This window comes from Bactrocera neohumeralis, chromosome 5, assembly GCF_024586455.1.
Source record: "Bactrocera neohumeralis isolate Rockhampton chromosome 5, APGP_CSIRO_Bneo_wtdbg2-racon-allhic-juicebox.fasta_v2, whole genome shotgun sequence".
Taxonomy (NCBI): Eukaryota; Metazoa; Arthropoda; class Insecta; order Diptera; family Tephritidae; genus Bactrocera; species Bactrocera neohumeralis.
In genome coordinates this window covers 62,125,081-62,142,245 of record NC_065922.1, presented here as the reverse complement: position 1 = coordinate 62,142,245, position 17,165 = coordinate 62,125,081, and the positions used below count along the sequence as shown (strand labels likewise).

General features: G+C 36.8%; 2 protein-coding genes across 5 annotated transcripts; one reads left to right on the top strand and one right to left on the bottom strand.

Annotated features, from left to right (window-relative positions):
• Positions 1 to 548: 548 nt before the first annotated feature.
• LOC126759428 (fumarate hydratase, mitochondrial-like) lies at positions 549 to 6,593 on the top strand. Of its 3 annotated transcripts, none has more exons than XM_050474218.1 (5): positions 549 to 746; positions 4,816 to 4,947; positions 5,010 to 5,210; positions 5,300 to 6,104; positions 6,167 to 6,593. In XM_050474218.1, the coding sequence occupies exons 1-5, from the start codon at positions 645 to 647 to the stop codon at positions 6,427 to 6,429; spliced, it is 1,503 nt and encodes a 500-aa protein (XP_050330175.1). In that variant the 5' UTR covers positions 549 to 644; the 3' UTR covers positions 6,430 to 6,593. The 3 variants fall into 3 exon arrangements, with proteins under 3 accessions (XP_050330175.1, XP_050330176.1, XP_050330178.1); XM_050474219.1 differs by lacking the exon at positions 549 to 746 and adding an exon at positions 1,159 to 1,265; XM_050474221.1 differs by lacking the exon at positions 549 to 746 and adding an exon at positions 4,643 to 4,716.
• Positions 6,594 to 7,589: 996 nt separating this feature from the next.
• On the bottom strand, positions 7,590 to 10,850 carry LOC126759405 (uncharacterized). 2 transcript variants are annotated; one of them, XM_050474188.1, is made up of 8 exons: positions 10,566 to 10,850; positions 10,388 to 10,512; positions 9,602 to 10,318; positions 9,290 to 9,494; positions 8,572 to 9,235; positions 8,419 to 8,500; positions 8,213 to 8,356; positions 7,590 to 8,139 (listed from the first exon to the last, which is right to left on the bottom strand). In XM_050474188.1, the coding sequence occupies exons 1-8, from the start codon at positions 10,690 to 10,692 to the stop codon at positions 7,990 to 7,992; spliced, it is 2,214 nt and encodes a 737-aa protein (XP_050330145.1). In that variant the 5' UTR covers positions 10,693 to 10,850; the 3' UTR covers positions 7,590 to 7,989. The 2 variants fall into 2 exon arrangements, with proteins under 2 accessions (XP_050330145.1, XP_050330146.1); XM_050474189.1 differs by having other exon boundaries at positions 10,391 to 10,512.
• Positions 10,851 to 17,165: the final 6,315 nt, after the last annotated feature.

Genomic DNA, 17,165 nt, shown 5'->3' with positions numbered 1-17,165 from the left:
ACATTGTATTACAAATACATGATTAATATTTTTCGACGTTAAACTTGGTGTTTTTATTACAGTTAACTAAAAATGTTACGCAAATAAAGAAAATAACAAAAAAATATTGTATCAGTATTTTATAGTACAAAATTGCAGACAAAATTTCTTTTCACGCGCATTTAAATTTATGACTTTCGTTTAACCACAACTTAAGTTTATTTTGCAGCTCAGGAAGAAAGTCCTTAGATATTTACATATATTTAAGCAGGGAGCTCAATGGTTCAAAGAACACAATAGACTTCATAGTGCAACCGCAATCTCTTCTATACTAATTTTAACATTAGATTATTTTTAAATAATTCACAAAATTACTAAAAATATAATATAGAATTTTCTACTCTACTGAAAAATTTAATGTTACTCTATTTAGTAAATTTGCCAGTTTTATTAATTAGAACTTTTTTACAAGGTTTACTGTTGTCAACTCTATATCTTTCATGTTCTCATTTCGCTACTTCCTTTTCTTTTATTTTTATTTTATCAGCTGATTATTCGATAACAAAACAAACTATTCCTCATCTGTAGTCGATTTAAGTAGTGGATTTGCATTGCTATTAGCATAAAATTAATAAGCAAATCTTGTGTATTCATTCTTAGAGAAAATGGTGCTTCAAGCTATGAGACGTTCTGCAAATCTTGCGCGTAGTCTACACCAATTGAGCCAACGCAATTGGGTGCATTCACCGCTTATCAAGAGAGGATTGGTAAGTAATAGGTGAATGATTGCAAGAATGCTTGCAACAGCCGGAGAAATTAAATAGGGTGATGGTTATGTAATATGAATTATATTTATATCTCTGCTCAACTACTGTACTGAAATTTGGACACATGCTAAAGTAACAATTAAAAAGATACAAAAATTATTATTTGAATGAAATAAAACGTAAAAGTTTTATAGGAAAATATAAAAATATGTGAGGTTAGATTTAGTATAGCGCAGTCAAAACAACTTTCATACCAATGGGTATAAATTAATTATATAAAAATTACGATGCTTTCATATTTGCTCATAAACCACTCAAAGCTACTATACCAGTGCCGGTGTAAATACCGGACAACATAACAACAAATTAGTATTGTTTAGTTATCTTCAGCTGTCGGTCGTGTTAAAAGTACTTTCACGTTGAGAAAGTTATTTTCTGCATTAAAATTGTTTTTGTATGAACAGTCAATAAGAAAATATATACAGAAAAAGTTTGTTAAAATCAAAAATCTTAAGAATGGTAAGCGGAAATGCACTGATTATATTATTCTTAACATACTTGAATTTCGGCATCTGCGTGTTCATACATATGTACATACGAACAATGCATAAATGGTTTGATTGTCAAAAAAATGTGAACTTACATATGTATGTATAAGTATATACATGCGTTCGTGCAAAACGCCTTTTATACATATGTATGTACATACTTAAATATTTACATTCGTACATATTTTTTTTTACAATAAACAACATTTAATATAATGCAGACTTATGCCGGTATTCTGCTTGTCACGATTATCTCATGTCTAATTGTCACAATCGTAATTTAGTGATTCTGTTAGTCAGGAGTCTCATTTTGGTATTCTGGCAGATACAGTATAGTAGTGTACTGTTTGGAAAAGGATACTTTTTACGGACAAAACTAAAATATACCGGATTGGTTCTGATGGTAAAACATTTGTACATCGTGAAAAAAACCAAGAAGTTAATCCAAGGTACACCAAAAAGACCGTAAAGCATGGGGGAGGAAATTTCATGGCGTCGAGTTGGACCCCTAGTAAAGATAGAAGGGAATATGGATAAATTTGCATACCTTAATATACTGAGGAATACAATGGAGCCATATTCCTATGATATTATGCCTGTAAACTGGATCTTTATGAACGACAACGATCCCAAGCATACAGCAAATGTTGTAAAAAACTGGCTTGCGCAAGAAAAAATTCCACTTCTCAATTGGCCAGCGCAAAGTCCTGATCTAAACCCGATCGAGAACTTGTAGAATGCTTTAAGCAGGAGTACAGGAAGCGTGGAACAGATGCCAAAGGTTAATAGAGATCTTGCCACGCAGATGTGAAGCGGCGCTAACGAATAACGGTTATTCCACTAAGTATTAACCAAGTTAGATATAATATCAGAGAAATTTCACACCCCGTGTTAATAATAATGGCTTGTCAAAAAAGTCTTGCGGTATTTTCGCTAGTTGGCGCTGAAAGCGCGTAGTTCTAGTTTTATTCGCATCGGGTCATGCTATACCTTTTTGGAAACCTATTATTTATTTTTCCTTACTGATCTTTTAAAGTTCGCTAAATACTTGTCCAAGCCAATTTTGACTTAATGTAAACTGAACAAATTGTTGTGTTTTTATTATAGAAAACTAAGAAATTTTGGACTATTTTACTTTTTAGTGAGGTAATAAATAGTTTTTTTTTTTACATTATAACGATTCTACTTTCTTTAAATATAACATTATTAAGTATCATATTTCACATTAAGAAAGTGCGCTAAATCTCTGTCCATAGCTGTATATGCTGACTATGCGCGGCCGCTGCGCATACACAAATTTGACGTTTTATTCTAACTGAATTAGGGTTTCCCTGAAAGTTAGGAGTGCAGCTAGGCTTATAGCATTTTAAGCCTCTGCTTCGATACAAGTTTACCACGATGATAATTGATTTGGCCGATAGCAGGCTTCAAAGAACCCTTAAAGCTAAAATCTACTTTAACTGAAAGCGGTGTTAATGGCTGGAATGGTAAATTAGTATCTGTTTGAACAATAAAACACAGTTCATATTAATATTTTATAAAAAAAAATTAAAATTGTTTATTGCTAATCTAAATACCGCTATAAGCTCTTTGATTGGCACTCATCCTTAAAAACTAGAATAGTTCACCCACTCTGCTTGTCAAGATATTTGTTGTCAATTACTTGTACAATTAAACCGCATATGCATATATGTAAGTACATACATATGTATGTACATATATGTATGTATATTGTACAGCTACGTGCAGGCTATTGGAAAAGTACAGCCATTTGTGTAAGAATGTGACAGGTTTGAAAAACCTTGTATTAAATGTTGTATCTAACTTCGGTGTCTAGATGATAATAATGAGTACATAAATAACTATCTCATCAAATACAAAAGGAAGAAAACACATTAATAAAAATTAAGACGTAAATACGCGTTTTAGGATTCGGAACAAAAGAATTAATTGATAAGCAGAAGTTCTATGGCTGCTTGGTGTCCAAAGTATTTGTATTGCATTAGGTCTGAGACTTGAAAAATTATATTTATAAATAATTTTTTGCCAGTAAATTATTATATTTTATAAAAGTAGAAATAGTAAATTAAATCAATTAAATATGGTTTCGACTTGACTTGACAGAAATTCGAAAAAATATATAATATTTAAAGTAATTAGGTACTGTTTGCGTTGACCCATTTCCAACCGAAGCTGCTAACAGTGATGATCACTAATCCTTGGAGGTTCATCTAAAAACAATCGAACAAAAAAGAAATATGCTTATTAATAGATGATCTAGTTTCCTAAGGAAAACTATCACTTCTGGATAAATTTAAAAATTATTTCCGAATTTTACTTTCATGGTGGAACCAAATGGTTTGCCAAACAGTCTCTTATAATATGCATTATATTTTTAAAATTAAAACTCAAATATATTTTCGGTGCTTTCAATTGAACCACGAAATGATAAACAAATTCCATATAGGGTATACGCCTAGCGTTGTAAGACTTTAAATTATAAAATCTTATAAAGACATAAGAAATTCTCGCACTAATTTACTTCAATGTTTAATGTTTTGAAATCAAAAAGTTTAATAGAACATAGTAGTGCCACCTTAAAACTGTTGGAAAGCTATTATAATATCCCCTCATACATTTATATATGTATGACTATAGTCATAAATTATTTCTATGTACATATATGTATGTACATATGTATATTGTACTTACTGTGACACAGACCTTAATCCATGCTCTCGCTTTTGATACGAGTATGTTAATTTAATGCTATTTTTTGCCGTTCTCACCCGTAAATGCCTGTTTGACGCTTTACGATAAGTTCCCTACTGATGTACATATATTTATGAAAAGTAGGCTGACTGCTAGGGAAAATTTAAAAGTCGTTTATATTGAATATTATGGGAATATATATATGTAGTTAGTATATGCCAATTAAAATTCTTATTATAAACGGAAATGTATAGTAACAGCGTTTTTTTTTCCGGTTATTTAAATTTTCCGATTTCAGTTAAAAATACGTAAGCATGTATGTATTATATATACAACCACACATGTACTAATCCCTATACTACATATTAATAGGATTATAAATTGAACTAAAATTGAATAATCTTATAAATTGTAATTTTCTATCAGTTTGAAACTTGTATATTTTTTGTTTTTTAGTCAGTTTCTGTCAAGCCCCCAAAATAGCAAGGCAGCAAATTGTGTACAAACAACTTTTACCTAAAAATCTATTTGTGTGTTAACTTATGTATGTATGTATATAAATGCTTACATATGCTGATAACGTGTTTTTTTTTCATTTGGTTATCTACATATAAACATTTGCACGTCGATTAGCCAGTCAAATTTATTGTCTCTAAGCCTTATGGTTTCAGTAGCAGAGCGACTGACCAGAATTGCACACTTTTAAAATGGTACGGAGCTTTTTTTTGTTTTTAGTTTTTTCTTATTGCTTTGTTTAATAATTTTGGCTTATGTAAGCGTTTGTAAATCAATAATTCATTTGTTTGCAGGCGTCTGAAGCTTATCGTGTCGAATCGGACACATTTGGCGAACTCAAAGTTCCAGCTGACAAGTATTATGGTGCCCAGACAATGCGTTCTAAGTTGAATTTTCCGATTGGCGGATCTTCTGAGCGCATGCCGGTAAGCTGCATTACGTTAAATTACATGTAGTAAAAGAATCTAACATTTACATTTGTGTTTAGCAACCGGTTATTCAAGCGATGGGAATTTTAAAAAAAGCTGCTGCTGAGGTTAACAAGGAGTTTGGTCTTGACGCCAAGGTCAGTGACGCTATTTCGAAAGCTGCTGACGATGTCATATCCGGTAAATTGTATGAAGATCATTTTCCCTTGGTGATTTGGCAAACAGGTTCAGGCACACAAACTAATATGAACGTCAATGAGGTGAACACATGGCCGATTAAACTTTGAGTCTTTTTTGATTGATTACCATAATTGTATAACATTTTGCGTACTTTTTACTTACATATTAGGTGATCAGCAACCGTGCCATTGAATTGCTGGGTGGTGAATTGGGTTCAAAGAGCCCTGTCCATCCTAATGATCATGTGAATAAATCGCAGAGCTCTAATGACACATTCCCTACAGCTATTCATATTTCGGTTGCATTGGAACTCAACAATAACCTTAAACCTGCCATAAAAATTTTGCATGACGCTCTTAAAGCGAAATCTGAAGAATTCAAGGATATCATCAAAATCGGACGTACACATACTATGGATGCAGTGCCACTGACGTTGGGTCAAGAGTTTAGCGCTTATGCTCAGCAAATGGCATATGCACTCGATCGCATCGATGCCGCTCTGCCGCGCGTTTATGAATTGGCTTTGGGCGGTACAGCTGTTGGCACTGGCCTTAACACCCGTATTGGCTTTGCGGAAAAATGTGCCGCACGCATTGCTCAACTTACTAAACTGCCTTTTGTATCAGCGCCAAACAAGTTTGAAGCCTTGGCAGCACGTGATGCAATGGTGGAAGTACATGGTGTTTTAAATACAATCGCCGTTAGCTTAATGAAAATTGGAAACGATATTCGTTTCCTCGGTTCGGGTCCACGTTGCGGCTTGGGTGAACTGATGCTGCCAGAAAATGAGCCAGGCAGTTCGATTATGCCAGGTAAAGTGAATCCAACTCAATGCGAATCACTAACTATGTTAGCAGCGCAAGTTATGGGCAATCATGTTGCGGTAACTGTAGGCGGCGCCAATGGACATTTCGAATTGAATGTTTTCAAACCTTTAATCGTCTCGAACGTTCTACGTTCTATTCGTTTGCTATGTAAGTGAGAGATATTATATTAAGTACATAACTGTTTATTCATGGTTTAATTGTTTTAAAAGCTGATGGCTCACGCACATTCACCTCCAATTGTGTCAATGGAATACAGGCGAATCGCGATCGTATTGGAAAGATCATGGCTGAATCCTTGATGTTAGTGACTGCATTGAATCCCCACATCGGTTACGATAAAGCTGCCAAGATTGCTAAGACTGCCCATAAGAATGGCACCACTTTGAAGGAGGAAGCCATCAACTTGGGCTACCTAACTGCCGAACAATTTGAGCAATGGGTTAAACCATCGGAAATGTTGGGTCCAAAATAATTATTGAGACTTATTTTTATATTAAATATTTATATAAAGCGAATTGAAATCTAACGATACTCTAAAATGATAGTCATGATGTGAAACACTATTTAAATCTGAACGAATGAAATACACAAGATTGCTGGTACTTATCTAGTATAAGGCGAAACTGGCAGAAGTTATTTTTTGGTTTTAGAAATTTTGATTGAAAGAAAATCTTATGAAATAGTTATAAAAGTTTCTTTATATAAGGAAAACATCAATTACTTTTTGGAGATTAGGTAAGTGAGGATAGCCCCGCGACCTAAAGTTTATTGTATCCTCTGCAAGGCACAACGTCTCAACTCGAGCTATTTATGCGATGTGATCCCTTTTTGGAAACATGGATCCAAGTGTCCCAGTTCATTAGCAGGTGTTCTGGTGTTTCAGACTCTTAAGTCGCAGAATCGGCAATTTGCGCCGGAAGCTAGGCCCATGTTAAATAAGTTCTTCTTGAGCTTACAATGGCCAATGCAGAAGGCGACAAGTAGTCTGAGTTGTTCCTTTGGGAGGTTGATTACATATTTAAACCTTTTGAGATTGTAACCACCTATTAGCAACTTGGCATGACGCATGCCTGGAAGTTGTTGCCAATGCCACTCCCTACCTACTGTATCATCATTGCGGAGCAGCTTCTTTATGGTGTTGGGACCAACCAGGTTAAACTCCTACTTATCCAGAATAGACCCTGACAATGATGATGGTTCTGGTCCTACCATGTTATCTTTGGGATGCTGCGGAGCGTTAGATGCGACGACAACACAAATGATATTTACCATCCCAGCCAGCTCATTCCTGACTATACCTTTGTGACCTGGCTCTCTAATAAGGTGGACTTGGTCACGTTCTGATAGACTAATCAGTCGTTCTATACACTCGTATTCATAAATCGCTTTGAGTGCCGTTTGGCTATCGCTTAGTAAAGCTATACGTTCATTGCGATAGTTGTGTTGGAGGTTCTACACAACGAATTACAGCAAAGATCTGTGCTTTGAGTATGCTACCCACAGGTAAGGAAAGTTTTTATGGGTAGTTCTGAGACCCCTGCGCCAATGCCCTCCGATGTTTTCGTGCCGTCGGTTTACCACTTGAATTTTGTATCGTATAAACCGACATCCACAGTGCAAAATGCATCAAAATTATTCCTAACATTAGACATTTTTATTTAACTCTTCTCTCAACAACTTCTTGTTTTATGGTATGTACATTGATAACTATGCGTTTACTTCATTTTGCTTATTTTATCGCAATATTAGTGATGCAGTACTAGTGATGAATTCATAGGTATGTTAAATAACTAAACATAACCAAGTCGCGTACGAAATATAGTGTCATAGATAAAAAAGGAAAGGTAAGCAATTTCAAAGGCCTAATCGAAATAAACTCTCTTATGTGTGCACTTAATAATGTAACTATGTATAAAAGTATTGGTTTTCAAAAAAGATTTCACAGAACCTAATCAGAGTTTAGCTAAAACCAATGTCATTACAAAAATATCATTAAAAAATCCAACAATAACGTTTCAATAATATTGCAATTTCATGTTGTGGAGCTTGCTTGGCGTTGGTCATTTTGATTTCTACACACTTTACTGTGACCGTCCTTCCAGTGCCGTGACTGGCAAATTTGCGAACAATACGCAGCACGAAAGCAACATAAGTAAATAGCTTCATTGAGGCACCAGTAGCACTATAAAAAATATAAAATATTTTACCAACGTATAGCAAAAACTTTGTGTACTTTGCAGTGTACAGTTACCCACCCACTGCTTTCGTTTAAGGATTTTCTTTTCATGTTCATGTTTTTTGATTGATGCTTTCAGCTTTTCTATATTAGCTTGCAATTTTTCATTTTTCTTTTGTGTAGCTGCTACCACTTTTAAGGCGTCATCAAGTTGGTCTTGAACCTAAATTGATAATATTTACATTTATTTATTGACAATATCTTTGAATATGTAATTGTATCTACCTGTTTTAAATCTACCACACTTATTATTGTATTTGCAGAACGTGTAAGCCGTTTCGGTGACTTTGGATTGCCATATTGCGATCTGGAAAATTAAAAAAATTAAGAACAGTTATTCTATATAAAATTGAGATTATTCTTAAAGAAAATATTAACCTTTTCGTTCTTGATCTGGTTTCCGTATCATTTAGAAATCCGCTGTCACTCAGAACAGGCGGTTCGACATTAGGCAAGGACAGTATGTCGTCGGAGATATTCAAGCGGGTATCTATTCTAATATGTGAAGCGGTGTTACAAATTGTTTGTCGACGTACTGGAGGTTTTCTCGTCTTATTAGTGTTCTCCAAGAATTGATTTGTTGTTCTTTGTAAAGCATTCCTTATAATTTGCTCCATTTCATTTTTGTTAGCATGAAAAGAAAATATACTAGGCGGGTATGCTGACAAAATTTGATGTATTCTTAGTTCTTCCAGCGCCTTTTTAATAGCCGGTTTATTGCCGATCTTCAAAGATTTTATATCTGTGTCGATTGAGCGAATTAAACGTGATTCGATAAGTGCACGTGAATGATTGCCGCCGAAAAAACGAACATCGTATTTATTGTTTGGTAGAAGTCGAATTACTTTTGCCGGCCAATATGAGAAACCACTGTGCTTTGCAAACACTAATTCGTGTCGTTGAACGCATGGTTTCGCAAACCATACGGTAGAATGTTTTTCATGTGAATGCCGAAAACAATCTGGACAACGCCGAATCTCAGCCAAATCGTAAGCTATGTCACGAACCATCCACTTCGTAGCTTCCATTTCCATGCTATGAGCTGTTGGAAAAAGTGTATGTATTTTTTGGCGAATTGCTTTATCTAACTACTTACGACCAAAAAATACACCAATGTTATGCTGCAAGTCAAGTATGTCAACAAAGAATTCAGTCAATAGGTTATACTGCATTTCTCTCAGTTTAGCTGCTATGGATTCCAAATGTTTATCGGGAAATTTAAATAGTAATTTTGAAATGTCCGAAATCAATCCCACAGGTATTTTTATTGACTCCAAGTAACTTCGTACGTCATTACTGACCTGTTTATGAATAAAAGTATTACTTTTCTGTTCGTATGAATGACTTTGTATTAATTATAGAGTTAATCCAAGGTTAAAATATTACATAAACCACGGTATATACTCACCCACGAACGATTACGCTCAAACGTAAAATTAATCAAGTAACTTAATTCGTCCGGCCGCATATTTGGAGGATGTCGCAGCTCAGCTGTTTTTAACAGTCGACAACACGTACAAAGTTCAAAATCTGATTCCTGTTCTTCATTTAAGCAGATCTCACTTTTATACGACAAATTTGACGTGAGAGTGCGTGGACGTTTTCGCGTTGGGGGTCGTATTTCGCCCATGCAAACAACTTCCACTTTAGCCTTTGACTCTGTTTCAAAATCTTCCCGGTAGATTTTCTGATTTCTATGTAGCTCGCTGCCAATTTTTGTTGCATTTGACGTATTCGGTACTTCATCTTCAAAGTTATTCAAATCGGACTGAATAGGCGAAGATGTGCTATCAACTGTAATCTCCTCGGTGAAGCGTTGTTGGCCTCCGCTGTTAGTAGAACCAGTATCTATTTGCAGCAAAGACGATGGTACCCTTACGTCACTCTCATATTCAAAGGAAGTATTTTCCTGTGCGGTGTCATTGGCATCAGAGTCAGCATCAGTGTCTGAACTGAACGCCGGAGGACGATTTTTTTGAAATTTTCCTGATGGTACTGAGTAGTTGGGCCGTTCTGGTTCTTTACGATAGCACAGTCGATGAAACGAACGGCAGCACTGCCGGCAGTGCGTTAAGGTGCCCGGTAAATTACACTCAAAACAATAGAAATCATGTAAATTATTCTCCTGTTAAAAAAAAAAAAAAAACAAATATAAAGATATTTCAAGAACATAGATCATTTAATATGGGATTACAACAATTTCTGCAGGTTTTGGCAAACGCAATAAACGCGGTACTCTGGTGGAGCCTGTGTTATTGTGTAGCACCGGTTTGAGTAGACCATCCTTCAAAGCATTTTGTACCGTTTCCGAGGCTAGAGCTGTTATTCAGACTCATATTAAATCAAAGAATTTACAATAATGATCTAGTTACATTTTTCGTAATTGCCTGCTTCCACAAGCACGCGTACAAGGTCCTCAACTTGGGCAGAGCTCGAGCTGCCTGAACTTAGTTTCGACAGAAAGTAGCGAAGGCAATCAGGTTGAGCTTTTCGATACATTTTAAAACAATTATATTTGGCACTACATTAAAGTTAAAAATATCTCATACTATTAGTTTTTCAATGAAGGAGTAGTAATATTTCGCAGTATTATAAATTTAAGATACTTGGTTCATAATGTGACTAAACAATTATAAACTGTAACAAACAAAAATAATATGACGAAGAGTTGCATTGGAAACAATAAATGTGTTCACACCATGCAATTAAATATAATTATTATCTGATGTCTTGACGTAATTTTTTTAACCCGATTTTTATTATATCGATATAATGTTAAAATGGTAATAATGATGTGAAATTCTCACAAAACTTTGTTAATTTTAATGCAGAGCATACATTTGGTTGTATTTTAGAATAGCATCCCCCGATTTCGATGTTAAAATGGGTATGTACGGATAAAGGAGGTACTCCATATTATTTAAATGTATACTTTATATATTTGCATTTAAAATTCAAAAAGTCTACTACCAAAAGTGCATGTTTCTCTGTTATATTTTTAACTTTTTTATTTTTTATTAAATAGTGCAAAAATAACTTTTATTAAATCTTTTACTTTTGTTCAAATCTTTCACACAATAACCAAGGGTTGCATTCTAAATAAAAATCAGTGTTACCCCATCTACATATTTTACAAATATTGGCAAGAAATAAATAACGCATTGTTAGTTTTTCGCGTAGAAATATTTTTTGCATCTTTAGTTCTTTTTCTTTTTTACTTTATTTCATTTTTTTTTGCTGAGAAAAAATCAACTTATTCAAAAACATTATTTTTTGTGTGAGTGTATTTAAAATTTAAAGTGGCGCTTCTTTCACGGACTGACTTTATTGCATCTGGGAAAAAGAAATATTAGAAAAGTTCCATCAGTTGAAATGAATAATGTTGATGATTAAAAAAGTTAATTAAATAAGAATTTAATTATCTCACATATTAGTAATATAATAATTTAAAAAAATTTACAGTTGCGATGAAGACAATCGACACAAGATGATTTAAACTTGAGTATCAAAAACTTGTGAATGAAAGGAAAACAAAAAAAAAATTTTCATTTCTAAGATTCTAAGAAACTACAGTTACGTTGAAAACATATCGACGCGTTGGAAGTAATAAATAGTGACATTCCGAGACTTCTAAAATGCGTTTGACAGAAAAATACTGTAACGGAATTACTTAAGAAATTGTCTACGTTGAAATTACTTAGAGTAGAGCAAGATTTTTGCTGGAGTCAGTACCGTTGTTTGATGTACAGGCTGATAAGCCAGCAGAAAAAAGAATATACATATATACATAGGTAATCAAAATCTTTTGTTATTTCCGATTAAATTTTGTGTGAAACTCGGTAAATCTGCGACATAGACGTTTGATATGATCAAGCAGGCTTACCCAGATGTGGCTTTAGCAAGAACTTGCGAGTTTCGGTTGCACCAGGCCTTTTTGGAGGGCCGGGAAGAGGTCGCTGATTAAGACCGTGCTGGGAGACCTGCGACTTCGACAAACATAGATAATGTAATCGTGTGCGCAAAGTTTTGAACTTAGACCGTCGACTAAGTATTCGTTTGATACCCTAGATGTTAAATTTATCAAAATCCCTGGGTTATGACAGTGTGATGGAGCACTTGAAAATGCGCAAGGCGTGCTCGAAGATGGTCCCAAAAGTGCTCACTGACGACCAGAAATTTCGGCGATTGAAAGTGTGCCAAGAAAATTTGAACATGTGTGAAAGTGATCCCTAATTTTTTAATAACGTAATCACAGCTGACGGGTGATGGATCTTTGAGTATGATCCCGATGAAAGGCAAGCATTTTGAGACGACAGAGGGGATCCAAGCAGCATGCACCTCGGCTCTCAAGGCTATTCCGGAGAATGCCTTTCGTGAAGCCTTCAGTGCTTGGAAATCGCGCTGGGAGCGCTACATCGACGAGAGGGAGCCTATTTTGAACGTTTTTAAAGAACTTTAGTTCATTTACTCTTCATTCGGACGCACTTTAACTAAAACTGTGCCTGCTGACAATTACCATTCGAACATTATTACAACCACGATGATTTTCGAATTATTCTTGATTCTGATTTGGTTGGTTTCGTGTATCGTGTGTTTTTAACCATCTCTCAAAGTTGTACATACGCTTATGGCCAATCTATCTTTGCGTAACTATAAAAATTAACTAAAGAAAGCAATTACATAAGTATATACAGCTAGCAGAAACTAGCTGCTCTCTGATTCCTACGCTCTCTTGGTCTAGTTTTTTTGGTTTAAGAAATGCTTTTCCAACAGAGACTCAAACAAGGTAATAAACTATTGTAAAATAGCTCATGAGATTTTTTGCAAATGATCTGACTTCCACATAAAAATAAGGAATGGAAACTGAATATATTTGATAACCGAAAGTAGAGGTCATTCTTTTTTAATACAGAAGTTGGAAAGAATATATACATATGTATGTTTGACTGCGTATAAACTCGGGTTAGGTGTAAGCCTACATGGAACTTTTTAAAAACTATCTTGTACAAAACCGGATGTCAGTAGTTGTAATGATTTCTTAATATAACTGTTAGATTTTGCAATATTACATAATTTTTTTTTACCTAAATTCCTATACGCTATAGAGTTTTTCACCCAAAAGTAGCCGGTGCCATAGATAGATAGATAGTGTTATGAGGTAATGCATCGCGACCTAGAGTCTATTGTACCTTCTTCGATATCACATGTCTTCCCTGAATAGCTCTAGGAGTTTGCCGGGCGCTACTGAGGTGATGTGATCCCTGCTGATATAAATGGCATCCAGGGCCTTAAGCCTTTTTCCACAGATTGCTGTGCAATCCAGGATTAGGTGTGCTGGTGTTTCCTGTTCCAGGTCGAAGAAACGGGAGTTAACACAGGAGACTATGCCCAAGTTGGACAAGTGCTTCCTGAGCCTGCAGTGCCCTGTGTAAATTGCGACGAGGAGACGGAATTTGTCACGGGGGAGGTGAATAAGTTCCTTAAACCTGGAGAGATTGTACCGTCCTAGTAGCAGTTTGGCGTGGAGCATGCCTGATGCCTGTTGCCAATACCGTTCTCTTTCCATTCTTTCCTCCGTGCGGAGCAGCTCCTTAAAAGTGTGGTCCCATCACCTTGGACGCTGCCGCAGCGCGGGCCAGTTCGTCGGCCTTCTCGTTTTCTTCTATTCCTTTGTGCCCTGGCACCCAAATTAGGTGCACCCGGTTGCACAAGGACAGGCGGTTTAGCCTTTCTATGCATTCCTCGACTAAAAGTGATTTGGTCTCATATGATGAAATCGCCTTTAGTGCTGCTTGGCTATCACTGAGAATAGCTATACGCTGGTTGCGATAGTTGCGGCTGAGGTTGACTTCAGCCCACTGACATATGGCAAAAACTTCAGCCTGGAAGATACTTGGGAAGCATCCCATTGGTATGGACGGCTTAGTACGCGGCCCCGCAATACCTGCCCCAATACTCTCCGGTGTTTTTGAGCCTTCGGTGTACCACTGAATGGTACTGTTTTCCAGCAGTCTTTCCAGCGTGGAATCGCTCCACTCCGTCTTGCTGCCTAGAGGAACTTTGAAATTCTTTTTGAGGTTTATTTTCTTCGTTGTGCCGTCTTTTGGGAGGAGGACTAGCGGTGTGCTTTCCGCCAGTACGTCATCTGCAGCGGTGTGAGCTCCAGTATGACTTCCAGTGCCACAGTGGGGCATGTGCGCATTGCCCCCGAAGCACAGACACAGGCAAGTCTTTGCAGCTTTGACAGCCTCCGGATCACCGAAGACTGAGCTGCTTTGGTGGCCCAAGCAACCGCTCCATAGGTGATAATAGGCCTTATTATCATGGTATACAGCCATCTAATGATTCTTGGCTTGCAGCCCCATGATCTGCCGGCCAGGCGTCTGCATATCATAAGTGCTCTAGTTGCTTTGGACAGCGTTAAGTCCAAATGCCTACTCCACCGTAGTGATGAGTCTAAAGTGAGGCCAAGGAATTTGACCTCTTCGACACTTCCACCTCTGTGCCTCCTATTGTTAGGGACCTCAGGCCCGGAAGAGATCTCCGCTTAATGAATGGGATTACGGTAGTTTTTGCTGGGTTGATGTTTAGCCCTACCGTGTTGCACCATCCTTTCGCCAGGTTTAAGCTCCTTTGGACAATGTTACAGAGAGTGTTTTCAAATCTGCCTCTCGCCATTATGACGATGTCATCCGCGTACCCTTGACAGCGGATTCCATTGCTGGTGAGCAACTCGAGGAGTGCGTCTACTACCAAGCTCCATAGCAGAGGGGATAGTACTCCCCCCTGTGGGCAGCCCCTTGTGGTGTCAAGGCGAATCTTGCTTTCCCCCACCGTTGTTTCCGCTACCCTAGTACGCAGAAGGGCTTCTATCCATCTGCATATTGCAGTGGTAACGTTCCTTCTCTCAAGTGCCTTGATCACGCTAGTGTGAGACGCATTATCAATGGCACCCTCAATGTCTAGGAAGGCGCAGATCGCAACCTCGCCGTTATCCAGCATCCAGCCGGTGCCATGCCCGTTATCTTCAATATTATGTAAAAGGTGAAATTTAATGATTATAACAAAGAGCTCGTGCACTCGGGCGCTGGATATCTAGGCTTTGCGGGAGTCCTTAAAGCGTTGGTCCACAATCAGCGTACGGTTTCTAAATCCATTGAACTGCTAGCTCTTCACAACATTCACTCGCCGCAATGATAGGCGTCATAACTGGACACTGTCCCATTGGCACTCACGCGGAGAAGCTAAATATTTTGGAGGACGAAATTTTTCAAAGTTGTTATGAGGAATAATGATGCACCTTCCATCTTCGTTTCACTGTAATTAGGTAAATTATATATTATATAAAACTAAATATTTAGCTTTGTATCTTAATTTGCTGCTTAGACTTTTCGATTAGGAGTGTTTTGTAGACACGGCAATGGTCCGATTACGCACATCTATACTATGTTTCATCAAGATGTTTAAATTTTTTCTGCAGTTATAGCTTGCATATATGTATATCAACTCAACTCGTAAAATGTTGCGAAAGTAAAAAATGTTGCATTCAGCATTAGTTATTTCGCGGAAGCCTGAAAGAATTAAAGTCGAACTTAGTATCATATTAGCTTATTACTACATTTTGTTAGTTTATTTTAAAATCAACCATTAGGTATATAGGGGCTAGGGTTATTATGGGAACGATTTTGTCCATTTTAGTCGCAAGGCCACAGCGAGACGATTTTTAACAACGTAATATAAGAACGTCAAAAACAAAGTTATGCAAAAAATTTGGTTGAAATTGGTCAAGAGTTCCTGATGTACATATATGATTTCCCCAAAGGTGGGAGATGTCACTCCCGTTGATAAACTTTTACATCGGCTCCCATGAAGCCCTACCGTACCATCTCTGTTGAAAAATTATACTATATATCTCTGGAACGTTTACTTATTGCCTTATCGTCAAATAGTTTTCAACATAACCGTTATATATGTAGGTAGTGGGCGTGGTTATCCTTTCAATTTACAGTGTTTTAAGAAGTGCTAGAAATACTACTTCTTAGCTACTTTGGTTTAAATAGCTTTAGTGGTGGGATATGAATATTAAATTATTTGTTTGTTTAAGTTTTGAACCACATATACCCCTTCATACTCCGATGTTCTGTGGTAAACAACAGTTTTGTATTTCTCATTTGGCATTTTACTGAAAATTATAACTAAAATAATTATTTTTTGACTAATAAATAATCCCCTCCCTTATGCCAACGGATTTTCCAATCTTCGAAACACTTTTGACTTTGATGGCCTTCAGTTCCGTCTTCGCCAGCTTGAATCTCCTCTATCGTATAAAAACGTGAGCTTATTTTGAGCTTGGTGAACAGAAGTCGCACGGCGCCAGATCAGGTGAATACGGTGGTTGCGGAACGATATGGGTTGAGTTTTTGGCGAAATGATCACGAATTACGAGGGCATTATGGGGTGGTGCATTATCATGGTGTAAAAACCAAGAATTGTCTTTCCAAAATTCCGGCCTTTTTAGACGGATAGCATTACGCAAACGACGCATAACGTACAAATAATATTCCTTGTTGACTGTTTGACCGGTTGGAAGAAATTCCTAATGCACAACACCACGATAATCGAAGAAAACAGTCAACATGACCTTGATTTTTGAGCGACTTTGGCGCGATTTTTTTGGTATCGGCTCTCTTTTGGCACGATATTCGCTCGATTGATCGGTTGTTTCAGGGTCGTAAGCATAGATCCAAGTCTCATCGCCAGTTATAATGCATTTCATGACACCCTGGTAGTCGGAAAGCATCGTTTCACACACTTCAACGCGACGCCTTTTTTCCGAAAAATTCAATGTTTTCGGTACCAGTCGAGATTTGACGCGCTTGAGGCCCAAAACATCCTTCAAAATGGTATTGGTTGAGCCTTTCGATATGCCAACTTCATCAGCAAGGTCTCTAATTGTTAATCGACGGTTTTTC